Raw genomic sequence first — 27,045 nt, forward strand, 5'->3', positions numbered from 1 at the left:
TTTAACCCCTTCCCTTGTAAAACTGATGGCACATAGAAAAGCCAAGCCACACAAGTGACTCGTGTCATGTCTTTGGGGATTTGATAGATGGTAAATGTAGCTAAAGGATCTGAGTATACAGCCACTGATGACTGGTAACTGAGGCTCAAAAGCTAATATATTATGGCCTAACTATATGCAGCTGTACAGCGGGCAGCTTGTGGGCAGAGAGGACTCAAGGTCAGTGGCAGTGCAAGCAGAAGAGTGCTGCTGTGATGGCAGATTAAACACAACAATGTTTGTATTCAGTGTCTCAAAATTATAAAACTAGATCACTAAAACACCACGCACCATAACACTCCTCAGAATAAATGCCCTCCCTGGGGGCTGTACGGACTGTGCCTGGCTGCAGGGTCTCCCCAAATTCCCCAGCCTCCCAGCCCAGGGCTTGCAGGGTCTCACCCCCATCCCACTCAACCCCCTGCTTTGGGCAGAAAACACTGCATCCCCTGTCACCCTGGCCATGCCACTGCCACAGGGTGGGATCATCTATGCTTCTGCTCCACTTGTAGGCAAAACCTGTTGGTGAGGGATGTGCCTTTGGGGGTTTGTTTATAGAACTGAACCCTCTTATTTTCTAGATAATTTCTCCAGTACCTCAAGAACGATTTCAACTCCCAGCCTGTCCCCCCATACACTCACAGCCCTTTCACACTTCATATTTCTCTGAAGGGTATAACCTGAGTTAAAAAGAGAAAGGAAAAAAAAAATCCTAACATTGTGAGTGTGATGAAAAACTTTGCTGTGCCCAGGACCTGCCCTGGACAGCATTTCCTTCGAGTTGTGCTCAGCTCTCTCTGCAATGGCAGTGGAGGAGAGGGTCCAAGGCTGGCTGAGGCCTCCCCGCAGCCCTTTGCGAACCATGGCCTGCATCCCCCCACAGTCTCCAGCTGCCGTGGTGGTTGGGTGATGCTCACCCATGGATCTCCTGCCAGAGGGGTTATTGCTGAGCTCATTGCACCCCTCACACCTGAGCACGGGGGCTGGAAAATAAGATTCCCCCAAAAAATGTGCTCCAGCCTTGGTATCCGGAGCTGGGAGCTCTGCCAGACACCCCCCATGGACCCCAGCTCTGGGGGTCATGCAAAGCCCCAGCTTCTGCTGGATTTGGCTTCAGGGGTTACCTGGGAAGTCTGTGCTTCCCATCACTGCTACATGTGACCTGCAGGCAAGCAGCAAACCCACCAGTTCACCGCTTTACTGCTGCTGCCAGGTAGTGCCCAAACACTGCCTGCTGTCAGCTCCCCATCACTTTGCAGCACAAGGTACCGTGACAGCATTTAAACTTTATATAACTGTATATTTATGCCTGTCTTTCAAACATACTCCTTTTGGTACTAAGGACATTACCTTTCCAAACTATAAAACTCACATCCAAACAATAAAACCCCTATATGTGCCTTCACTGAAGGTACCAAAGCTTCTGGGGAAAGCAAAATGACACCACTTTTACAAAATGTTCTCAAGTGTTTTCAAAAACTACCCACTGATTACCTCTCCACTCCACATGGTCATAGGTAAGTGCCGTGTTTCTTCATTGGTTTCTACTGATTTTAAGAACCAAATAACTTGCTTCTCTTTTAATTAATTTACTGAAGATCTACATTTTTAACAATTCAGCAGAATCACATTCTGCTTTGCATTAATGAACTTCAATATAAAAAATGAATGTGTGTTCAGACAGTAATAAAAATGGCTGGATGTGTGTGTATTAATTGGGAGAACGCTGATGAATTAATACTGATAAACTTAAAGTACAATACCATTTCTATTGAAATTTGTGCAAAACTCCTGATGACTTAAGCTGCCAACAATCTCATTGATATCAATGGTTATGTCTACACCATCTCCTAAGACAATTTTCTGAAAAACAAATTCACCCAGTATGTATACTCAGCCTGCAAGCACAGCCTTAGGGGGTAAGCAGAAAGCATCTTCCAGATCCTCTGGAATCCTTTGAGCTTCAGCACTCAAGGCAGATGAACACATCCCTCACCGTGCCCATGCAGACCTGCAGTGGGTGGGCAGGGGGCAGAGCCCACCTGCTGATGGTGGCCACAGCAAGGGCTCATGCTGGGTACAGAGGCTGGGGCATCTCACCCAAACTGCAAAGGTCTGGCTCTGCTTTGGACCCTTTGGCAGATGGTATGCTTGGGTAACTTCACCGTGCCCTGTCAAAGCCCCCTGATTCTCAGTAGCTTCTGCACGTGGTACATCAGGAACATAATGTGTTCTTGACTCCCTCAGAGCAGCCTTGCCTAGCTGCACAAGATTCAAGCCTATTCCCTGATCTTGCTGTTCCCTATGGCAGCGCTGGCACATCATGCAGTTAGTGCAGAGCACATGGCTGTGTTGCTGCTACACAGAGTTCTGCATCACACAGAGGTGATCAGTTCCTGCACAGGATCCCAGCACCAGGGAAGAAAGCACCGGGTGAAACAGGCAGGAGCTTGGTACCACAGCTACCCAACCCATATCTCCGATGGGGCCTGACACAGACACGTGCCTGGTGCACCGGAGATAGACAGTCACAAGCTCAAGAAGTCTATGATATGGGGGGGGTGAGGAGAAACAACACAGACCTCTTCTTTCTATAACCAGTGAAATAAGGAAGCCTTCATAATTTTTTCCATGCATGGATTTATTATGAAATCAGATATTTATGGGTAATCATAACAGTTTCTACAATAATAAAGTTTAATACTTTAAATTACTTGGGAAGATTCCACATGTCCCTAAACACTTAATTTAGTATCTCTATTATTCCTTAAGATGTGTTTTCTTACACCACACAATAAAAACTTTTAAAAGTTTGTTTTTTCCTGTGCTGCAATGTACAGCTTCAGGCACTGCAGTCCTCATTCTCACAAGAACATGCTATGTGTGCATCAACAGTGTCCTGCATATCCTCTGACTTCTGGTCAAACTTCGTCTGTTTGTCTGTCAGGCTGGTAACCGAATCTGATGGGGAACAAGAAATTAAAAGTAAACAGTATACTTCAGAAGTAATTTTGTAAGGTACAGCATTTACCATGCGTTAGTCAATAATTACAGCAAGCTTTGCTTCTCCTCACTGGCTCACATATTTATACCTGTCTAAGTCACACAGAGACGTTCCAGGAAACCTATTTAATTAAGAAGCCAGTTCTACCTTGAAAACTACTACTTTCATGTAGAATTTTATTAATAATACATTCAAGGAAGGATGGAAAACAGACATGAACCTATCATCTGTGTAACCTATAGCTACTTTATCTAATCTCTTATAATCTACAATATACCTATAAAAAAGACATCCTCCTATATCACTGCACCTGTGTGCAGGAATCCTGACCACACCTGACTTCTATTGCCTAAATCAGCTTGGTGAAATAGGATCACGCCTAAAGGCAGTGATCTATAAAAATATACAAGGCAAGGATCCTTGTTTCAAGATGCTGGATGTGATTGGATGTGGCTGAATCCTGCCAGGCTGCAATACACAGTTTTTCAGCTGAATCACTGTGTTGACTGTGCTGTTACCCTGCCTTTACCTTGTTAGCTCAAAGCACCATGAAGGAGAGTTCGGTTTAGATTTTAAACTCCGGTATAATGAAAAACATAGTAAAATTACAACAGAAAAACACCTCTCTTGCTAAAGAAAGTTTTACATGTTAATGAAAACAGGGAAAGGTCTTCAGTCAGTACTGCAGTAAGTCCATCCCTACCTGTGGGTATGTTAGATTATTAATGTGTTTCAAGTAGAATAACTGAGTTGAGGCACAATCTCTTTAGACTTTTGTGCAGCTTCTAATCAGTAGGATTTCTGTTGACTTACCAGCTGGGAGACAGTGGAAACCAACAGTGACTGGAGTAGTCTTGGTGGCAGAGCATCCTTTCACACAGCGCAGCACGGGCTCTGTAGAATAGCACTTGGACTCTACACCCACAAGCTGAACTGTCTTCTCAAGCTTCACAAATGAGCGTCGCAGTTTGCAGGCTGTAACACAATCATTGGTGCTTACATTGGTGCAATCATTACATGCTTACATTCAAAATCTTCCGATCTCCCAGAAGGACCCATCTGCCCACACTCCCAACTTGCAAACAACTTTCCTCTATGAAAACTATATTTTGATCATAAGTGAAGCAGCATCACTGACTGATAAGCTTTTCAAATCAGCTAATTACATATGGAGCTATGGAAGTTAATTTCAAATGCAACTGGTTTATTTCTAGATTAGCATGATGAACTTTCTAATAAACATTTTTCAGAGTAAATTGGCTTATTGAATAGCTGCAAAACCACATTCAAAAGTGTTGAATACTCAGCAGTGGAAATACAGGGGGGATTTCTGACCAAATAAAAATAATCACTAAAGAATTACACTGTTACTACTGTCATCCAGGCACAGAATTGCTGCAGAGAGAGACCAGAAGTCATTGCTGCCAGCCAGTAATATCGATCTCATTTTGGATTCCCAGGACCAGCAGTTACAAGTGTGCGAGAAGCTAGATGGGCCACAATTTATTCCTGAATATAAGCTTTATTCTCTAATTCCACTGTATGTGGAATGGAAACACAGTATGTGGTCACTACCAACCATGGGAATATTATTGTGTACATGCATGTGGACTCCATATCCATCTAAAGCAATTTTTTTGCCCAGTACTCTCGACAAAGACATAGAAGAATAACAGTTAATGCACGGCTAAACATGTAGAAGCCATCTCCAGGGACTAAGTCCTTTCCACCAGGACAAGTCTTCTTAACAAAGGCAACATGCCTGTTCTCCTCGCAGCACTATAGTATGCTGTTGCATCATAACCTCAGCTGAGAGCATCAGCACACCATAAGATCCTAATCTACTGAAACACTTAAAATACAGCGTTTTTATTTCAACCATGTAATTAAGTCCGTGGAACTGCTCATGCACTTGAATGCTTTGCTTGACAGGTTGCACTGGTTCAAAAATCAGGTGGTCAGCCATGGTAGTAATTACTAATCCCCATCTGATTTTTTGGTGGGTCAAATGCTGGAAATTGATGTCTGGGAAAATGCTGTTGTGCAAAATGCAAGCATTCTATGCGAATTTACCTACCTACTTTTTTTTCTGATCATCTTCTAAAACACTTCAAAACTGAAACAAAGACTTTGTTTCAGCTTGGTTATTTAATTTCAACTGACTTGTGTATTTTGTCTTGTTTGTTTAACTTGTAATTTCTTATTTCTAAACTGGCAAGCAATTTGAATACTTCATATATAACTTAATAATGAATCCTTTTAAAATGTTTTTTATTTCCAAAATATTTACAGATTTTAGATTTTCTAAAGAGATTCTACATTTTCTAAACAACTGTAATATTATTATATTAAATTTATTAGCGTTTGCATACCTCCTGTACACGGCTTTTCTTCCAAAATCCAAGAGTGCCCAAAACTCACTGCATCTTTAGCTAGATATCCATTGGGCATCCGATATTCCTGTTCACATTCTGCATCATATTTTCCACATATTCCACACATTTTCCCTGCCATCCATAAAGCAACTTGAATCTTTGAGAAAAAACAGTCAAAACCATTTCAAGTTAAAAAAAGTAAAATCTATAGAGCAAATTTTTGCTATCCAGTATAAGTTAATGCACAAACCTTTAAAATCTCTTTGGTAAGAATTCAAAAGGGTCTGACAGTCAAATGCCAAACTCCTGTGGTGCTGTAGTGTCTTTAACTGTTACAGCCTTTAAAACCTACTCTGCCAGTCTAGTATGTTAAGTTATTAATAGTCTAGACTATTAATATGCTGAAGCTTTTGTCTGATGGATGTTTTCATAATACAGGTGATAGATACAGTATGGTTTACTGATTTCTTACATTCCTGTTTCACGTAATTTTTAGTGCAGCCTTTGATTCATTCATCTTAAAAGAATGGCTGCAGTTTTGCTGATTTGAACAGTGGACAGGAGCTGAAAACTCATTTTTCTTGCAAATGCCCTGCTGACTTGGTGTGTGTGTATGCTCGCAGGCCCATTTCCCAACACACACCTGTACTGCAAGAATAAGGTATTTTTGTTGGTGAGATTCTCACTTTTCCTGCTAGAAATAAAGATCAGGACTATGCAATTCTTTAGTGTCGTCTTTCCTTTTGTTTTTTTTGGGCCCTGCACACATCTGGGTTTGCCACTGTATAATCTTGCAGATTTAAGGGACATCTATGAAAATTTTGCAACACCCAAGCTTATGAGGAAGAAGAATGATACCCTGAATGTGTATCCATCAAAGTACAATTTATCAATGCCATAGGCTGGGGCAATAAGTACAAGTCCTTGTTTTTCACTGTGGATCCACAGAGGAGCACCTAGAAGAAAACAAAATAAAACAAAGCAAAACCAAAACAGACCTAACCTAGCTTCTTTAAGAAAAAAGCAACTGTCATGTTTCTAAAACACTCTTTTCCTTGAAATTCCTCAATTTTTCTATTCAAGAAACATAACATACAGCAAAACAATGTAGAAATGTGCATATATAGAAAACAGGTGTTTGTAAAAAGTTGGAAAACAATTTTAATGATCACAGATTTATTAATTTTTCTTTGGGTTATTAACGTAATCATATTTATTTCTATATATGATTACAGAGCTGTCTATAATACCTGTACAGTTCTGCAGATATACAAGGCCCTAAGTACACTATATTGGAGTAAGGAAATACAAAGAACACCATGACTGTCACTGGAGCCATTTCTAGCACAATTATCACTTCCCAAGTACGTAACAAATAGCACAGAGCTCAGCACTAGCAGATACTAACCCAATTTCAGCAAGATTTAGCCTGATTCATATACTACAGCTCTACAGTCAGGAAATACCCGTATTGTATATAGTCCCTGACTGCATAGCACAGAATGAAACGAGGTCCTCCTGTACCTTTCACAGAAGAAAACTATTCCTGCTTAAGAAAAGCAAGCAGGATATTTTATCAGTGCTCTGTATTTATTCCTAGCAGATTTCAGAATGTTAGCCAAATTTATACCTAAAAATCAAATTAGGAAAAACATTGATATACAAGTGTGGTGAATTTTAGAAAAGCTCTATTTCAAAAAGTTTTAATCAAGCAAGATTTTATAGTATAACTGAAACACTTCTTGAGTTTGAAACTCCAGCAGGAGCTACTGTAATGTATGAAAAGGAGGGATCTTCACATTAGTTATATCTTGCTTAGTCTGGCTACTTGGAAAGCTTCACACTCTAATCAGTCTTTCTAAATGTTCCTATGCAAGTGAGTAAAATACATGTTCTTAAATATTAACCTTGCAACCAAAGGTAGAAATACTTATTGAATACAAACCGATGGAATCTCTTTGATAGATTCTTTGCTTCTTTCTTTCTCCTAAAACATACGTGAAAATGAAACAACAGATGCTGCATCACTTACCAGCAGATATGTATGAAACGTTCGTTGAGGGGCTTTCAACCCCATTTACAAGCAGTTTCACCTGTCCATTCACAGGACGCATATCAATTTCACTGTTAAGGAGAAGAGTGTTCATACCCTGTTTGTATCACATTCACGTGCATACAGTGACAAAGGCATTTTCCTGCTCACTAAATATCACTGGTCACAGCATAAGCTCATTTCAACTACTTAAATTACATTGGGGTATTCTTATCACCTAAGATGCAGAACAACATCATCAGCATCACATTCAATACGTGTGGAAAATAAATAAGGAAAATGCTGAAATGGGCTGCTAACCACTGCAGATCTAAGCTCCTCTCATGTTAAATGTGGACGATGTAGTCCCTCACAATCCCAGCATCTGGCAGGAGTTACTTACTGAATACCAAGCTTGATGTTGATTGCCTTCAGATTCACAGCTTCTTCAACATTCCTCATCATCACCAGGAACTTGAGGTCAGAGCTGCAATCCTGAGCCAAGATGTGGTAGCAGTTTGCTGGCATTGTGTAGTTAAACTGAACTTCGTTAAAGGTTATGATCTTGTTGTGGGAAACTGAGCAGCGAGCTGGTTAAATAAAATGCCAGTGAGTATTTGATTTTCCATGGAAGAAAGTAATTAAATGGCATATTTTATTTTTAGTGCTATATTATTTTAGCTTTATCCTTTTTTTCCACTATGTGATATTTTTGTATGGATTACAGGGGCTTTTGGTTACTAAGAACCCATAAATTCTAAAAAAGGCATGAAAAATCTCTATCTAACAAAAAATAATTGCCAGGGTTTAAATGTTATCTATTTAGACAATTGGTATCTTGATTCCTGAAACGCTGATGATTTCTGTACTATATGCACAATATTCTCTCCCTGTTGAACTATCCTCACATTATTACAGCACATTTCCTAACTAACTGCAGACAGGTAATCCCAGAAAAATTCAGAAAGTGCTCAAGTAATTCGGGAGACTGAGGATGTCATGCTTCTGAACCCGATTAGACCCTGACCTTTCAAGTTCTCGAGCACTGCAGAGGGGGCTTCAGCAAAGACATTCCAGATGGGAGGCTGCAGCTCTGAAGCTGGTATCCTCGGACCTACAGGGAGTGACAGGGGAAGCCTCATGGCTTTTTCATAGAGGATCACCTAAAAAGGAATTCAAAAGCACATTCAAAATACACTTGTGCCAGATAATCACAGCAAACAGCTGAGCTCAGCTTTTTGTCCTATTTGGAATTTGATTTCAATTTCTTCTACTGTGGCTGGCAAAGAGTTTATGTGAACACAACTCATCTGACTCACTGTCCATGAGCTTTTTGGTTCTGCTTACAGTTTCTCTCATGGTGTGGGTCATCATTCAGATATTATTTGGGAGAGAATTAATTACTCCCTTTCAAAGGTGGTTAGGTGAACACTTATGCAGCTACTACAGATGGAAACACATGCCATTATGAGTATGTGTCATTATGAGTACCCACAGCACTCTCTTTTTCCATGAACAAAATTGCTCCATGAATATCCTTGGATGTAATATAAAAAAGATTGAAAAGAAACAAAAGTTGTTTTCAACATTTGCACCCAAACCAATGCTTACTTAATTTTTCTTCCTCAGAATTGACCCACTGTAATTAAAATGCAACAGTCTCACTTTTCTACTAGGAAAAAATAGGAGAATGATAATAATATTTCATAATTACATCAGGAAGCTTGATGACAACATCACATGTCCTCGGAGAAGTTAGAGCCACGATCACCCTGGCTTGTTGAGAAGGATTCTTGTCTGTTTTTTCAGAGAATCCCAGCATAAATGCAGCCCCAGGGACAAACTTGTAAAACCTTCAAAAATTCAAATCAGAAAGACTGATGAAATAGAGAAGCAAAAAGCAGCACACATCCCAAGCAGGTTGTCTCACTTCTGTGTGTAAGTAGCATACGGAGTCTTCAGGATCGCTGGTTAGGTCCCCATCACCACTCTGCTTTACTGATCAAGTGTTCAGTGAAAGGAAGGATCTGTTTCTCAGTTTTCAGTAATTACATCCAGTATAAAGAATTACTGTACCTTACTATAGGGTGGCTATGGTCTCCTAATCAGCCTTTATGTCGGAAGGCAATACTCAGACAGATCAGAGAATAAAATAATAGTCGGTGCTTTAACCCCTAGAACCTCATGGGTGGATGCTGATTTTTCCCAGTTGACGAATATCATGAACAAGTGTCACTAAAGACTAAAACCTCACCATTCTGCAATGGATCTGACACTTGAAGGAACTTTAGGCCACTCCAGTTTCACTTGTACAGCAGGGTGGGCAGCAAACCGCCCAGTTACCAGCTCCATTGAAATCTTGTAGTCCTTGCAATTCCGGCCCCATTTGAGGTAAGCCTATAATGGAGAGAGAAATGGTCCATTTTTAAATGCATGGAACATGGTTTTCCTGTGATGCATACGGCTGTATATAACTATTTTTGAGCCTTACCGCTGCCTTGTGAGCATTGAGGACTGAAGCATCAGCACAGAGCTTCCACTTGCTTGAATCTGTGAGGTTTGACACAAATACCTGCATCCGGGGCCTGATGGAGTCAATATCAGCATATACCGCGAGCTGGAGGCCTCCTATCTTCTTATTGTTACGAATGCCGTAAAGAAAACCAGCTAATACTGGTGCTTTAACATCTCCCAAAAACCTAGGCTAAGAAGAAGGGGGAGAAAGCATGCAAAGAATATAATTATAAAAGGGTTACCATGGAACATTTTAGTTCCAAGATCTAGATAAATGAAAAATAAGCAACTAAACTGCAAATATATACCAGCGTATGTACCACACATGCCTATAAACTCTCATGCATATTTTTTTACTGTGCGTGTGCTTCTGCATGCACAGATGGATTTTACCACTGTATTTTATATGAGCCAAAATTTGTGCCATTTCCTGAGCTACAGTTGATACCGTGGAAATATTCATATCATTAGGATACAGTAACAACTATGATTTGGGCTTCATTTTTAATACCCATATATTTGCCTGTGAATGAAAGAAAGTGGTTCAATTTGACTAACATCAGCTGTCAGTTGTACTCATCACTCATTCTCACAACAATGACATCCCCCAGCTAGTGTGTTCCTGTTTGTCTGTCTGGTGGGTCTGTTGGCTGTCACCTCACACTTCAGCTGTGACTTCTGTGGGGCAGGCAGGTTTTGTGTTTGCACAGCACCCTAGCACAATATATAATCCAGCACGTTGTCTCTAACATTGAGAACCTCCCCCCTTGACAGCAGGGCCTTAAGCATGCTATGACCTGCAATTCCTTCACTCCATTGTCGGACTTCACTTTATCACTTGCCCCAGGGACAAGCCTGTATACATCAGACTGGGTGGTAGTGAGGAGCCAAGGTGCTACATGTCAATTCTGGAGCATGCCTTCTGCTGAGGCTCCTCTTAGCCTCAGCCTCCACCACCACTATCCTTGCACTGGCACTGCAACACCTCAGCTTCCTTCCTGGTTGCAGAGGTCACAAGATCAGTCTCTGAAGGCACCTGCTGGGTGGGATTCCCATGAGGGAAGGGTCATGGTACAAGTAAGAAGGGTCCTCAGCTCACTGCAGAGGAAAGAGTGTGTGGGAACTATGATGTGTGTCTCACTCTTCATTGATCCCTGAGACTTGAGAGGTTGGTATTTCTCTCTTCCCAATATCCTAGCTGTGCAATTACTGCAAGTGCATGACCACTCTGCCATTCCTCCAAGCTGTCAAAAAACCCCTAAAAGTGATGCAACTAACCCTGGAAACAGCTCGAGATGAGGCATGACTGGATCTGGTAGAGGAGTATGTGCTGCTAAGTTGGTCAGCTGGGAGTTTCCTTTTTGGGAACTGCAAGAAGAAAACACATCATGCTCAAGACGGTAACTTAAAAGCATGTTTGAAGAAATTGCAGTAGGCAGTGCTGTAGAATACTCTCTGTCATAGCATTTGGTGTTGATAAACTTGCACCCCAACCCTGAGCAGCTCCATGACTAGCAATATGCTTTGTTCTGCTTAGTACATGTGATCTAGCTCTGAAGAATCTTGTTTACCCAAATACATCTGACCCCTCGGAAGAGACAAATAAGATACATGTCTAGATGAGAATTTCCAGTGTGAAAAAACAATGAACCAGAGCAAGTCAAACTGAACCAGCCTCTTGATTCAATATGAAAGACCAGAACTGATTCATTTTACTTCTGGAAGGGCCTGATCAACTGGAGGACACACTGAATGGACGAACAGAATGGAAAGGAACAACTGAATGGACACACAGAGCTGAACTTCTTACTTTTTCAGGAACACTAATATCAAGTACACTGCTCCTGACTGGCTCATGCCCTGGTAAGAATCTTCTGCTGAACTAAACTACCATAAAATAAGGTATCCTCCCCCATTTGTCAATATCACTATCCCGGTGTGTATCAACAGTGATGCCAACCCAAGAAACCAAGTGATCAAAGCCAGTCAAATGACCCAAGCTCTTGATGGTAGGATCTTTGTTTCTCCAAAGTGTGCATCACCAGTCCCTTGTACTGCATTGGTAGAGGTTTGCATCTGCTTTGCAGAGCCACAAATGGCATCATGTGCACAACATAAAGGAGAGCATAGCTCTCTGTCTTTATGCATCTCGGAAGAACCATTACAGCTGATTTGGTGTTCTAAATGTTATCAGTACTGTAATTTTCCTCAACAAAGACAACAAGTTGCTTGTAAGGTTTCCATTTGACTCATGACAGATTCCGTACTTAATTTACTGAGGAAAGAAAAACTCACCTCTTGTCTATGCGCTGATCTAAAGCGATACTGATAAATCTCATCATCTCCCTTTGAAAATGATAAAAACAAGATGAAAAGTCCCAGAAGAAATGCTGCAATTACATTGAAATCTAAGCACTGGGAATTAAGTAAGAATTTTACTAATTATCATTCATACATAGTTCTGTTAGTCACAAGCACATAGTGTAAGACTTGAAGTAGTTTATATAAAGCACTAATGCTCCTACCAAAAAATTAAGACAGAAACATGCAATGTATTGACAGAGAGTAGTAAAGTGGCAAATATGGTTCCCTGCTTATAACAAAAGTTTGAACAAACTTGTGGAAACTTTTGAGATGCTTTGAAGTAGACATCTGAGCCAATGATTGCAGGTGTGTTTGCAGAATGAATTTTGCAATTTTACGTTTCTAAAATTTACTGTGTCAACTCATAATTTCCTGATTTATGATGAAAAGCCATCTGCCATCAGAAATGTGATTCATGACTTTAGCAGCATCAGTCAATTTACTGACAAACTTACCCATATTTTGGAATATCTGCTGCTGCTGCTGCCACCTTCCAGATGTCCTGAATGATGCCCATGGCTACGGTGACTCAATGACTCGCTGCTGCTGCTGCTGCTGCTGCTACTGCTGCTGCCATTCAGATACCTTGAGTGATGCCCATGGCTATGGTGACTTGATGACTTCCTGCTGCTGCTGCTGCTGCTGCTACTGCTCTTCTTACTACTACTACTGCTGCTACTGCTACTCTTGCTGCTGCTGCTGCTACTGCTGCTGCTGCTACTGCTGCTGCCATTCAGATACCTTGAGTGATGCCCATGGCTATGGTGACTCGATGACTTCCTGCTGCTGCTGCTGCTGCTACTGCTCCTACTACTACTACTACTACTGCTACTGCTACTCTTCCTGCTGCTGCTACTGCTGCTACTGCTCCTCCTCCTACTACTACTACTACCACTACTCTTGCTGCTGCTGCTACCACTGCTGCTGCTGCTGCTCTTGCTACTTCTGCCACTACTGCTACTGCTGCTGCTCTTGCTGCTTGCATCTTTATTTCTCGTTTGCTTTACTTGATCATTCTCATCTTCATCCACGGCCTTTTTACGATCAGGAGAAGCAGAAGATGATGAGGAAGATGAGGAGACAGCTGAGGAGGCAGAAGATGAGCTGGAGGGATTTTTTGCTTTGGGGTCTGTCCCAAGCTCTGTTAGCATAGTGTTTCCTTTCTTAGAAGGTTGCTTCTTCCGGTGTCGTGTTTTATTTGCAACCTGCAAAAACAGTTCAAAGAGTAGTGCAAGAGAGGGGATGCGTCTGGTTCTGTATTTACAAAGTAAAACTTCTCTGAGTGTCAGACAAGCTCCTCACATTCAGCCTTTCAAGGAACACCTTCCCTGCCTTGTTCACTGAAGAAGCTGCAGCACTCCCTTAGATCCACTCCACCCAGCTAAAATCTAGCCTAGCATGGAGGACCAGCCCCAGCTGGATGCACCCCATAAGATGAATCCCTCTAGATGTGGCACTGGCTGACAGGCCTCGCACTAGCACCTTTCAAACTAGCCCCATCTTTGCTTTTCCATGTCAGCTTTCCACACTGAACTTCAAATTCTTGGCTTCATTTATGGGTAAATATTCCCCCCTTCCATGCTCAAAGCCTCTTACCCTGAACACGTTTTCAATGCCTAGAATCTTCTTCAGTTTAGCTTGAATGTCCTCATACGGAGATGACTCATCCTCTTCCTCAGACTCTGAGTTTACCACATGAATTATTTTCGAAGCTGCTTTTGATCCTGCCTGAATCTCCAGCTGAATTTTGTCAATATCAGCATCTGTTTGAACTACACACCAATTGCACACATTAGAAGGTTATACTGTTTCAAATAGCACTGCCAAACCTAAGATGACAAGACTTGTGCTCAGTATCATACCTGGCATCAAGACTATTTTAGCTTCATGTTCTCCAATTAACCTGTGCAAATACGTATTTTTTAGGAAACTGGCATCTCGTGACCTTCTGGAAAAGCAGAACTGACAACCAAGATGATGCAGTTTGATGCAAATGTCTTGTTTATGAGTTTTTCTTCCTGTGCTGTGGTAAAGATCCTCTTGAGAGCTATAGGCATATTTCCTTGGAATGCTGTCATCTCCTTGCTGCATTGGAGATGAGTATGTGAATAGTATTGGGAGCATATCATAGGCAAGAGTGAAATTGCAGACATGTGCATCATGGAGAGGGTACATATTACCATATAAGCAAAAAGGAATAGGTTACCGTTGTGAAACCTTCACTGGAAGCTCTCTCTGACGGCTTGAAAGGTTCTTCCACAATATCTGATGAAGCATCTCCTGGGAGAATTGAGGTCCTCTTTTCAACACCTAGTTCTCCTATATTTCTTGATACAGCAAAAGCCTTATGTCTGTTGAGATATGCGCAAAAAATGGTAAAGTATTCTGACCCCTTGTCTTTGGATTAAATTAAATGCGTCCCTGTGGGTATCATGTGACAGCACAGAGATATGTTGTTTGAACATAGGGATTGTATATGCAACTATAAGTATAAATATTATTAAAGACAAATAAAAGTTCATGACAAATATCAGTTCCTTATATCACCAGAAGTTTTCAAAATCTGGATAAATTTAAATACATTTCTAAAACATGAAAGGCATTCATTTAAAAAATAAAAATTAAAAACCCTAAAAGACAATAAAATAATAAATAAATAAATAAAATTTAAACACAGAAAATAATGAAAAAATTAAAATAAAAATTAAATTCCTAAATAATTTAGGTATCTTTTGACTTTTAACTCTCTTATTTCTCTTCCTTGTTCTTTATCCCAAAGATTCTGCTACACACTGAAAAGTCACTCTGCCTATCTAAAAACCTCAGCAGGACATCAGTGAATATGAACTTCATAAGGTTTCAGCAACAGAAAGTATTCTGAAGTAATGCTACTGTACCTTCCAACTACTATCTCAGTTTCCTCGTGGCATGGATTTGTTTCAATCTTAATATTTTTCAGTTTCATGTCTACCTTGGCATCAAATTTCAATGGCACTCTTGTCAGGACCTTGCCTTGAATTTCAACAGCATGTTGAAAGTATTCTGTGTTGACACCCATTGTTGCAACTGTATATATGTATAAGCTGAAACAGAGTGAAGTGGTCAGATGTAAGAAAGGTGCTCTTTTTTAACATGTGGTTCTGCCTTTTCTTAAAACCCTCCATCATATGTAAAGCCTTACAAACTTGCCATACCTAGGGTTTATGTCAGACCGAATCTGAATGGTGGATTCAAGCAACTGGGAAGGTCTAAAATCTCCAGTTAAAGCAGGGGTTATCTTTCCATCAACTGCAAACAACAGAGCAAGACAGTTTTCAGGAAGAGGTAATATTCTTGCTAACACAACAAATATGGCTGGAAAACAAGACAGACTTTGGGGTACATGAGATCTTTTATGAATATGAAAAATACTGAAAATATACAGAAAGCTTGTTCTGTAGGCAAATGTTCTGATGCAACATATTGAAAATGGAAATAAAAATATAGTAAGAAAATAAAGAGCTGATCCAAATGGAAAGTTTGTTAATTAGTATAACATTAAAATTTCAGAAATGCAAGAAGCCAGAAGACAGAGTGAATAGTGAGCAAACGGTCTAAACAAACCCTGCTCTCCAATCTTTCCTCACACCAAGTGTGAGCATCTTTCTTCTACTGTGGACCCAAAACGGAACATTGTACTCCAGATGCAGCCTCAGATGCATTAAATAGAGGAGGAGGAATAATTTTCGTGCTAGCTCTGCTCTTGCTGTTACAGTCAATGATGCAGTTGGCCTTCATCACCACAAGAGCACACTGCTGATTCACTATACCAGTTTGTTCCCCAGGCCTCTCAGCCCTTTTCTGCAAAGCTGCTTTATGTCTGGGTGATGCCCAGCCTATATACTTGCATGGGTTACTCCATCCCAGGTGAAGGACTTTGCACTGCCTTTGTGAGATTTCAGCACACTTCTGTCAGGCCATCCCTCCAGCCTGTCAGGGTCCCCTGGGGTGGCAGCCTGCCCCCCTCTGCCCACTGCAGTTACCATTCCCATGAATTCAATGTCATCACTGACATAGATTTGCTGAGGGTGCCTTCTTTTCAAGGTTCAGATTGTTAAAACAGACAATGAACAGCTAGCGATGGAGGAACGTTGCTCATAACAAGCCCCAATTAGACTTTCATCTGTTGACTACTCTTGGAGATCAGCAGTCCAGAGAGCCTTCACTCAGTTTGTAGCCCATCCATCCAATCCATACCTCCCCAACTTGGCTACAAGGATGTTATTTTATAAAAAACAAGCAACAACAAAAAGAAACACCCACAAAACAAGGGGAAGGTGATCAAAGATGTTATTAAACTAACAAACCAAAAGCCAAGACCAGTGAAGGGTGAGCACATATGGGACTTCTATAAAGGGCACAGGTACCTGTAGTTCCCCCTTCATTCCTTATGTGGTGTCAGCAGAAGAAAGGGTCAGTTTTGCCTAAACTAAAAGTCTGCTGCACAACAAACAGTTTGATCACTGAATTAACTTCTTGATAAGTATTCGTACTTGCATATTTATTCTTTTAAAACAGAGCTCTCTCTTCACAAGCCCTCTTCTCTTCCTGCCTTCTTTAACGTTACTGGTAGTTCTCTTTTGATTGTCTTTTATTTTCGTTTCTGTTTAAATCACCACTGAATCCTGATTAGTTTGTATGTGCATCTCACAGGAGCCACACCCTTCTGCCCACGTCTGCATCAGCTCCTGAGGCAGCTTTTGTTTTTTCTGGCCTTGAATGCTGTGACCTTTCTCTCTCTGGTTTCCCAGATTCTCACCTCACTTTCTCTGTCTTCAATCCATTCAAATATGAGACAGAAATCAGCTGTGTCCAGCTTCTCTTCAAACATCTTCACTACCTCCCCTCCACTACAAAAATTAATTTATTTTTCTAACTTCCTGTTCTCCCACTTCCTTCTCCATCCCCTCTTAGACTGTCTCTGCATCCCCTGCTCAGAGCTCACAGGACTGACCTCATACTTCCCAACTCACCGTTGACTGCTGCACGTGCCAGAGCAGTCGTGTATGACCCGTACTCCAGTGGCAGACCAGTGCAGGTTGGAATGATGTATCGTAGCTCTCCCAGCCACACTGGCTGCGTCCATTGTCCTGCAATGCCACTGCGGATTTGGCTGGCGATTCGCTTCATCACTGTGCTCCTGTCAGCAGGTTCTAGCACAGTCTGCAGTAAAACAGAGATCAAAGAGCTTGGAATATAAAAGTACAATGGTGTCAAATCTTGCAAAGAAAAGTGGGGAACCCTGGTACCTTCACAGCCTGATGCAAGACTTCCTTATTGATGTTGACGTAAGCCAGCTCTTGGCCAAATAGTTTCAAGTAGGCTGATATCAAGGGGGTTTCTGTTGGCAGCTCCTTCCACCCCAGCAGCTAGGGAACAGGTAAAGAAACAATCAAAGTTCCTTAATGCAACACTTTACAAATGGTAATTCAGCAAGGTGATCAAACCTATCACTGACCAAGCTGCAATTTTCCATTGCTGTTTGTGTTTCTTTGCTGTTTTATAAATAGCACAGCATCACTAACTCGGACTTACTCCCAGTCATTGAGGTGCCCACGAATAGCCTCCTGTCCAGTGTTTTGTATTCCGATGCAATAACATTTACACAGATGGGCTGGGCCATTAATACCACTAAATCCCATTTGAAATCACAGCAATAAATCACCTTTCCTCTTGAAGACAAAGGTATACTCTTGTAAACTAAGTGAAGTAGATGAAGGGAGGAATGGTGAAGCCTACCAGGCATGAGGCACCATGCTGCAATGCCTGCCTCCCCCCTCTCCTCCTGTGCTCCTTCCGCAGCCATGCATGAGGTGGGGATGAGGCAGGGACAGAGCGAGAATTTGAAGAAGCTATCACAACCATCGCAGGAGTGATGTCTCCTGTAGTCCTCCTGCAGATCTCTCTTTCACAGAAATACTTACTGCTAGGTGGGTAGTTTACCTTCTGAGACAGGGCTTAACTAGTACAAGAAGCCTTGCTAAATACCCCTTCATATAACCCACACATTGCACTACTGAAAATACCTACAGCTTTTCCAATCTCCTTTATCTTTTTGTATGTGGGATATTCAGCAAATGGGATATTTTGTTTCATGATGACATCTGTGAGGCCTTCCACACGGACACCAACCTACCAAAACAGCATGAGAAGGAGCAGTCTGAGACATACTTACAGAGACAAAACTTTGCTGTCAATTTTCATTTTAATTTGCTTCATTATTGGTTTAGGTGAATATTTACCTCCACCAGATCAGCCACTAATCCTGCAGAATACGCCATCAGCTTGGAAATTATTGCTGATGGGAACATCGTTCTTGGGCTGTTCATAACAAAGACATCTCCAGCAGCACCAACTTTATAGTTATCTATGGCAGAAGTAAACAAAAGACACATCCTTTTTCTAACCACTCTGCTTATCATTCAAGATCATATTCCTACAGCTTTTTCCATTGCCAACTCTAAGATATATCATTACATAAATGTTAACTGTTTAGGCCCATATTAATAAATGGCTACTTATGCACTTTTAAATATGTGACTGTCACATTTAATTCAATTTCTTATTGAAACACTGAATGCGATATTTCTCCAAAGGACATAATGTCTCTTCAGAATGGATTTCTGAAGTGAAAGTTTCCTGGTCACTGAAACGGTTTTACTCACCAAAGAAACCACCGATACGCACGACCTTGCTATACCGATAGCTCAGCCTGTCCAGTTTGGGGGCCAGCAGCTTAAGGGCGATATTGCAAGCTGAAGATCTAAACAAAATGAGAAAGATAATAACATCCAGAAATAAGCTGCACCCCATCAGAATATAAACTGAATTCAGTTTGTCAGCACAGGCAGTGCTCACTAACAAGAATGTAACAGAATTTAATATTTGCAGAAGATCACCTACCTCGTTCCTGTCTCTACTTACATGTTGTACATGTACGGCAATCTGCTCTTCGACAAAGCCTTCATGTGGGAATACACAAAACTAGCCACTTGCAAATTGCTCTCCTTCATTGCCACATTAGCTATCGTTGTTATTAAAGGAAGGGCAGGCCTTGTCTCAAAGATAACAGCACAAGCCATCATTCGCACTTCAGGGGGAAGCGACTGTTCTGCAAGGATCTGGATGAGATATCCCTGCACCTGCAGAGAGAAAAGAGTGTCTGGAGTTGCCCGTAATTGTGACTGTTTTTTCAGACTGGATCCATGCATAACCTGCAAGAAATATGGGAGAGGGGGACATTATCCCTGCAGAAAGATCTCCTGATCTTTTTTATTGCATGGTTCTACATAATTTTATTAAGGCAACTGAAGGGGCAATGGAGGAACAGCCCCACGGAGAAGGGCTGGCACTGAATCTAAAATAAATGTCCCTGTATCAGTGTATTGGATCAACCCACCACAATCCAAAAGACATTAGCATAGCTTTTTGCATTACTGATGTTCAAAGATCGGTGAGTATCTTCAGAAGAAACAACTGGAGATAAGAAGACAGATTCATTCTTTGGAGTAACTCTACTGACTCAGTGAGCATGCTTCACTATTTTAGACCACTTTTAAAAGCGGAGCTTCAGCAGCTCACCAAAGACAGTCTGAGTGGATGCTGTCTCATATAGCTCCTATATCTAAACCATGGGAAAGGCAGGAGTCTTGCCTACGCTCACCATGCCAGCAACCTCAGCAGAAGGTCAGTGGTGACTCATCCAACCTTAAGGAAAGGGTCTAAAAGAGACAGAGCAATGTCAACATTTTGCCTAGGAGGTCAACAGAAAGTGTGTCTTTCTCCTGACTATGGACACAGTTTAAAATATATGTTTGACTTTTAGGTGGCTAAATTTCCACCATATATAACTAGCACAGGACTCAACTGGTTATGACATACAACTAAAGAAACAGTGCTGATATCCTTCTGAGAGATTCTTACTGACTAATAGTTATTACAGCTTAGCAGAAAACATCAGCTGAAATATAAAATGTATTGTGTTCTTCTTAAAAATAATCCTTTTTTATTAAACATGCTGAATCCACACATACGATACCATTAAATTCATTACCCTCACAGTATGTATTCTCTAATTCACTAAATCCCTGACAGATCCTACTTACTGTTTTGGGGTCCTTCCAAGCTATTTTTCTGAAGGCCATTATAGCATCAATCTGAATGTGGATGGGGATATCAGAAGCACTGGATGAAAATATGGGAAGGAACTTCAGGATGCGCTTGATGCTGGCTGGTTCTCCCATGTTGCCAATGCACTTCAGAGCTAATTTCATTTTGTCTTCACGGCCCCTACTGATTGCTTCATCTGCCAGGTCATGGATGGGCTATAGAAAAAGCACAGTTCAGTCTTCTCTTCCTAATAGATAGATTGTGCACAGTGTTCCCCCTACCCACTGAAAAGCCTATCACAATAAAGCAACTGGTTTTAATAAAATTACTCAATGATGGCTCCTCTTAGGATTTTACCTTATGATGTGAAAACTGTGTCTTCAATCATGAAGCAAATATCTACATTAATAAAATGATTTATTGTCTTTGTTCTGAAGGAGACCTATGAAACGTGTATTTGTAAGTCCAATTGCCATTTTTATACTGTATCTTAAAAGAATTAAGCTAATGTAATGAACATTACTAAGCTATTAAGACCCTGACAAAAAGCTGCCCACCTGAAAAGCTTCTCTAGGACAAGCTGAGGTCTGAGAACAGTATCTATTGACCACAGAACTATATCCCAAGCAGGCAACTTGCTGAAGCGTGGGACTTTTCTGGATTCGAGAACTGGTCATTAAATCCTGGGGGGGAAAAACAGGGAAAAAAAGAATTTGATATTCAATACAGTGTTTCATATAGGTTTCAGAGCAGGAAAATCATCAGAGCTTATGTGAGAGGAGCAATTTCAGAATTATCATTGTTCACATCCAAACAAATTAAATCAGCTTGTAGACATTTTACTTGTAAATTTCACTTAGGAGCTTAATTTCCCACTAGTTTCAATATATAGAAATTTACATAGCACCATTTTGTTTTTCCTCAACTGAGCATAACACTGAAAATATAAAGATTACGGGTAAACATCAATCTATAATATCTTTAGAATAATGTACAACTCAATTACATTAATGATGCATTCCCACATCATATCATTTTTTCCTATTTAAGAAGAATAATATTGACTAAAGATGGAAAAAATCCCATTCAGAATGAATTATTCATTATAGTGTCAAAATATTTGACGTTTGCACTAATACTTTCACATGCAGCACTTTCCAGTTCATAGGAATAGTTTGCAATTAAAATTGCTGTTCAAGTGACATAACACACAAATCACCATTTGTTTCAGAAGAAAGAGATTGGACAAAGTTTTGTCTGTAGAAGGCATGACATGTGATCCCATAAAACTAAAATGGGAATTATTCTCAGAAGCTCTTATGGGAGAAGGGCTTTTATATCCATGTAGCTAGATGAAGACACAGGACTGAACTCTCCTCTCATGTATGTAATGCCAAAAGAAATTCATGGTTCAAAATTGGCACAAAATTGGTGTACATGAGAGGAGAATCCAGTTTCTAATGTACTCAATAATTAAAGGCTGTCATCAATTATCATTCCTTTCGATATCACACAGGAAAGATTCACATAGATTTACTCACTGCTGCTATTGGAACAGTGTGTTCATCAGCTTTCACTAAATGAAGAGCAAAAGAAACACTTAGAAGAGTCTGAAGGTAGTTAAGTTCATCATTGCGAATTCTGGTCTTAATGAATTTGAGTGCTTCTGTGGTGCCTGTTGCAGAAACTGCACTCAGCAGCCATCGCCTGCAAGCAGGTTAAAAAAAAAAAAATCCTTAATTCTAGCTGTCAATTCTCAAAAAATTGAAAAGTTTCTTATAAGCTGGTACAATGAAATACCTGTAGCGGGGCTTATCTGAAAATTGTCTCCAGATGGACTCAAGAGTATCAGCGCTTGCTATCCGGCAGAGCTGGACAAGCTCCAAGAATCTGTATGGAACATCATCGTGGAAATCTTGTTGGTTATTCAGGACTATGTGTTGCAGTGTTTCTACTATCTGTTACAAAACACGAGAGAGAGGGGGCATACCTAATTAAATCCTTTGGAATTTATGATCATTACTCTTTTAGTAATTTTTTGATTAGGAAAGCAATTTGAAGACCTAAAAATACTATACCCGTTGCTCAGGGTTTTTCATCTTGATTAGCTGTAGTGGTATCTGTGGCAATACTGATGGGAAGTGGTAACGAAGGCCTCCGTAGCTCTGCATGGAAATGTCCGGGGCACTCCCCCGTTCACTTCTCACTTCAAGCAAGGTGAGTTGTTGTCTGTCAAGAGACAAGAGTCACAGGAGGAATGAATTAACTCTCTTCCTCCATCTGCCTTAGCTGTGTGTTGGTTCAGTGATTCTGTGATGGTATAAGTTTTACTCTTTAATAATTTTTTTTTACAGTAAAATCTTACAGTCTGCTAATGGATAAAGCCTTCTAGCTGGAACAAAATAATATTAGAGTTATCGACAATGAAATTGTTTCTGAGGAGGAGCTAAACCACTGTTTTCTGAATGAGAGCTACAGATTTGGTGTAATCGATCTTATTTCTATGTGCACCATCTTCCTCCTGACACTATAAATTAGCCCTTTTTGAGGACAGACTTGTAAAGTTGCATTCTTATGGTATAAGCAAGCAAAAGAGTATTTTTCCTTTTCTTCCATGTAATTGTAGTGTCACGTTCACCAGGGTACAAATAAGGAATGGTTCACTGAATTTTTAGGAGTGTGGAAACCCCAAGTATGAGTACTCACAGCTTTGCCCAACTCCTGTGGAACTCAATTCTCATTTCACTTCAATTGGGGGTGAAAGGGACTGCCAGAATCTATAATTATTCTCACTTTGTGAAGCAAGCCCATGTCCACCTACCTTGCTTCCATAACAGCAACACCAGTAGGTTCACTGAGTGGTGAGATCTGATACACCTGCTGCGACACCACTTCTGTGATGAGGGTGCCACTGTCTGACTGCTTCAGTTTGTAGGAGAAAGCTGCAGTCCCTTTTATGAGCCTTACTTTCTGGAGGAAGACAGAGGAACGTGAAGGGTAAATGGGAACAGAATGGCTGTGCCTGTAATTAGGAGGGTTTTTTCACATCTCACATACCATGATGTCAACAGGACAAGGATAGATGTAAGCCATTCCAACACTCTTCTTCACTTTTTCCTGGCAATTATTTTGGTCTATAGTTTTGGTAACAGAGATACGGCTGTTCTTCCTGTCTTCCTGGATGACGTACCTTGTATGGCAAACACCTCCAATTCCAGCCTGGTAGATCAATACAGATAATGAGACTTCCCAATTATATCAGGATTTCATTGTGTGAGAAGAAGTTTTACTGAACAAAGATTCTGAAGGAGCAGTATGCAGGTAAGGACCTACTGACCAGTCTTAATTATGTTTTGAAACCTGTTACCATTGCACACAATTAATCCTATTGAACTAAAAAATAGACACATGAACAATAGTCAGGGAATGGAGTTTAAAATTAAAAAGTAATCAATTAATTAATATCGACAATGAACAAATAAAATGGATCAAGTAGCTATATCAGGGAAGCCATATAACAAATACATTCATAGATAATAATTCTTTTCTTCAGAAGACTGCATTTTTAAGACAGATGTCTTAAAAAGAATCCAGCCCAGATAATTCATCCAACACATATGCACACATTTTCTTCCATGTGAATGAAAAAATCCTCTTTTTTTGATGATGAACATTTGAAAGTAGATGCAAATAAACAGAAACTTGAAGGAAGAGCACGTAAAGACAACACATCCTTTCAGTAAAGTAGTGTTAGAATGGAAAAAACAAACCTCTTGCAATTCATATACATTCTGTGACTTTTTAATGGTTATCTGTATCATGTTCAGTATTCCTCTCACTATGTTAATACAGATATCAGGGCAGTCTTCTGGGCCATAAATGTTTCCAATTCGTCCGCTATTGTATTCAAACTTGAAGGGCCGGGTAAAACATGAAGAAACCATCTGGGTGATTTTGGAAGATCGAGTAAATGGGTCCCTGGGCCAGATGCCATTGTATTCCTCAAATTGTGGAGAGCGGATCTGGGAGGAATTTAAGAAAAAGATACTCACTTGAATAAAATTACTTTGGTACTAAATATGTAAACAGATTGGAAGAAATTAACATAATCACTAGTTATATACTCTTTCCTTCCAAAGGCAGGCTTAGAAATTCATACAGCAGTTTATTCTTTTGTCTCTTGCTTACACTATTATAAAACCAGTACAAACCCTGGGGGCTCAGCAGCATTATTTTATCTTACAGAACCAGTTAATGTATCACTATTATTTCCCAGGGACATTTTAAACATTTTACTTGCATTAACTTTACAGGGAGAAAGACTGGTTAAAAAAAATTTTTTAAAAATTCAAATAAAATTCTCCCTATTTTTTCAGTCTTAAAATAAATATTCTGCTTTAGGTGAAATTTAGCATTTAAAAAGTTTATATCATTCTAAATGTCAAAAAAAATACAGTTTTAGAATGTTTCATTTTAACTCATCCCCTTCCAAATTTATTTTCTTTGTTAAACTAGTTGCTATATTTGATTCATATTTGTGAATTGCTCAAATCAACCCAGGTTTTGTTTTAAATAATGAACAATGTATTTATAAACCTTTTTTTCCCCCATACTGAGACACAATGTAAATCAGAAGCACTTTCAGTAACTTTGGAAAAGTTACTGCTAGTTTAGATGCCTCAGAGCACAGCCTGCTGCACACCATTTAAGAATTTCAGGATGAAGGCTGTAGGGTGAAATACAATCCCCAGCCCATAATTTTGATAGCTTGCCCTCATCAATGAAAGAAGATCTACAGCTCAACTACAACCAGGGAGAGCTCTGACACTGAACTCAGTACCCCAAAAAGAAGCTCTGATTTGTAACTAAATTAAACAGACAAATAAAAGTATTGTTCCGAAACATATTTATTTCAGATGGGTGAGGTCCTGTCTCCACTGATGTCAGCAGAGGCATGATTTCACACATACAGATCTTTTACCGAATTATCCAAACACTAACTATTATTACATGATCCTTTTCGATGCCCTTCATTATTTTTATCTTTCTTTTATCACTTACCACTTTTTGTCTTCAGCTTTTATCACTTTTTATCTTTAGTTTTAATCACTTTTTAAGTCTACGTTTATTAATTGTCTGCATGACAATTATTTTACATACCCAAATCCTGAATTCCCACAGAAGTTGGAAATGTGTGTTGAGACTAAAACCAAATCATAAACTCAGAGCAGGCTTGAATGCCTTGAATTAGAAATAACAATTTTCTAACAGAAACCCTGATTTTGGCACTTCTATTTCCAGCAAAAAGTCTCGAGGAACACCTCCTAGGAACAATTTCCACACAAACACTGGTAAGTGACTGGATGCCAAATCACTAGTCACTTCCGAAACTTTAACTTGCAGATCGTTCTCTGACATCTACAGCACAGTCTCCAGTTGCTTCCTACAGCTTTACTAAACCACAAATTAGCCAGGTGCAATTATGACTGCAATATAGATTTCACTGTTGCATGGTACATTTGGAAGAAGACATGGTACCTTGAGGACGTAAGTGTTCTCTGACAGCCCACTGATCTCTAGTTTGCTGCTCAAGCGCACACCGGCTTTGGCTAAATTTTTTTCTTGAAGCCCATTCAACACCCAGCCTTCATAGCTGTACAGGTAGCTCTTTCTGCTACTGAATGCAGGGTCTGTGGGGAATAATAGCCATTTTTATGATACTTGCAAGCATGTTCTAATAAACAGAAATCACAACAAAGTCACCAAAAGAAGGTTAGAGAAGGAAATTTACTTACCAATGTCAGACTTCTGGCTACCTGCAAAAAGAGATGGAAACCAGATAAGTAATATTCAGTCTAGATCCAATTGTTGCCATTGAACTCGAGGGAAATTTTGGGTAAGAGAGATGAAGGAGGGATATGTAGGCTTACCTACAAGGGTGAGTGCTAGTGCAAGTATGATTCCCCTCATAGTGAAGGTGAATGGGGCTCTGCCAGACATGGTGAGACTTTTATGGAAGAAAGCTGAGGAACACGTGGCTCCGTTCTGCTGAATTCTCAAGTTTTTTATCAGTTTATGTAAACACTTCCCTTTTTGCAATCATACTTTCTCTTCAGATGGAATAACGGAAATCAAGTCATACCTTAGCATCTCACCGACTTTCTCATATAAGCCTTTTGCTGTATTGTTTAAAAGTTTCTACTCATCCTAGTAAAACAATTTTACTAGGTCATTTACAATACATTTACAATAAACACATTACTTAATTTCCTAGATTGTGTCACAGCTGGCTGCTGGTATTTGATCCTGCTACTGATTAGGCTGATTTTGCCCAGGTTATGCTGACCTGGCATCTGACCCAAGCTGTTATCTAACTGATAGTTGGCCCAATTAACAAAGTACAGTCAGTGTCACACACGTTAAGAGTGTTCTTTCTCTTCCCTCAGCATTGGTTTACAGCCACCACTGCAGACAGGAGATGAAGACAGCTAAAGACTTGCTGTTCTTATAATCATATGTGCACCAAAGCACATCTAACATCCTGCTAAAAACCTGTATGTATGGAATAT

General features: G+C 40.2%; 1 protein-coding gene across 1 annotated transcript; it reads right to left on the reverse strand.

The window, feature by feature from the left end:
- Window positions 1-2,719: 2,719 nt before the first annotated feature.
- LOC141946826 (vitellogenin-2-like) lies at window positions 2,720-26,476 on the reverse strand. The gene is made up of 35 exons (XM_074877205.1): window positions 26,407-26,476; window positions 26,272-26,292; window positions 26,015-26,166; window positions 24,247-24,498; window positions 23,534-23,695; window positions 23,298-23,446; window positions 22,555-22,705; window positions 22,277-22,434; window positions 22,018-22,183; window positions 21,034-21,159; window positions 20,473-20,691; window positions 19,292-19,509; window positions 19,033-19,130; window positions 18,610-18,734; window positions 18,398-18,499; window positions 17,617-17,736; window positions 17,341-17,530; window positions 15,523-15,616; window positions 15,226-15,411; window positions 14,535-14,679; window positions 14,191-14,413; window positions 13,925-14,100; window positions 12,784-13,533; window positions 12,260-12,310; window positions 11,243-11,332; window positions 9,942-10,154; window positions 9,705-9,847; window positions 9,165-9,303; window positions 8,478-8,613; window positions 7,854-8,040; window positions 7,451-7,542; window positions 6,277-6,374; window positions 5,416-5,575; window positions 3,857-4,018; window positions 2,720-3,000 (listed from the first exon to the last, which is right to left on the reverse strand). Exons 1-35 carry the CDS (start codon window positions 26,474-26,476, stop codon window positions 2,882-2,884), a joined length of 5,643 nt encoding a protein of 1,880 aa, XP_074733306.1. The 3' UTR covers window positions 2,720-2,881.
- Between the last annotated feature and the right edge of the window lie 569 nt (window positions 26,477-27,045).

The sequence above is a fragment of the Strix uralensis genome, chromosome 8, assembly GCF_047716275.1.
Source record: "Strix uralensis isolate ZFMK-TIS-50842 chromosome 8, bStrUra1, whole genome shotgun sequence".
In the NCBI taxonomy this organism is placed as follows: domain Eukaryota; kingdom Metazoa; phylum Chordata; class Aves; order Strigiformes; family Strigidae; genus Strix; species Strix uralensis.

Excerpts from the sequence above, each read along its gene's own strand:
- LOC141946826 (XM_074877205.1), bottom strand. The coding sequence starts at position 26,476 with ATGTCTGGCAGAGCCCCATTCACCTTCACTATGAGGGGAATCATACTT. Across the intron at positions 20,692-21,033 it reads GTCCTAGAGAAGCTTTTCAG|CCCATCCATGACCTGGCAGA; the intron begins GTGGGCAGCTTT and ends CTTTTTCTATAG. Across the intron at positions 4,019-5,415 it reads AGAAAAGCCGTGTACAGGAG|CCTGCAAACTGCGACGCTCA; the intron begins GTATGCAAACGC and ends ATTGTGTTACAG.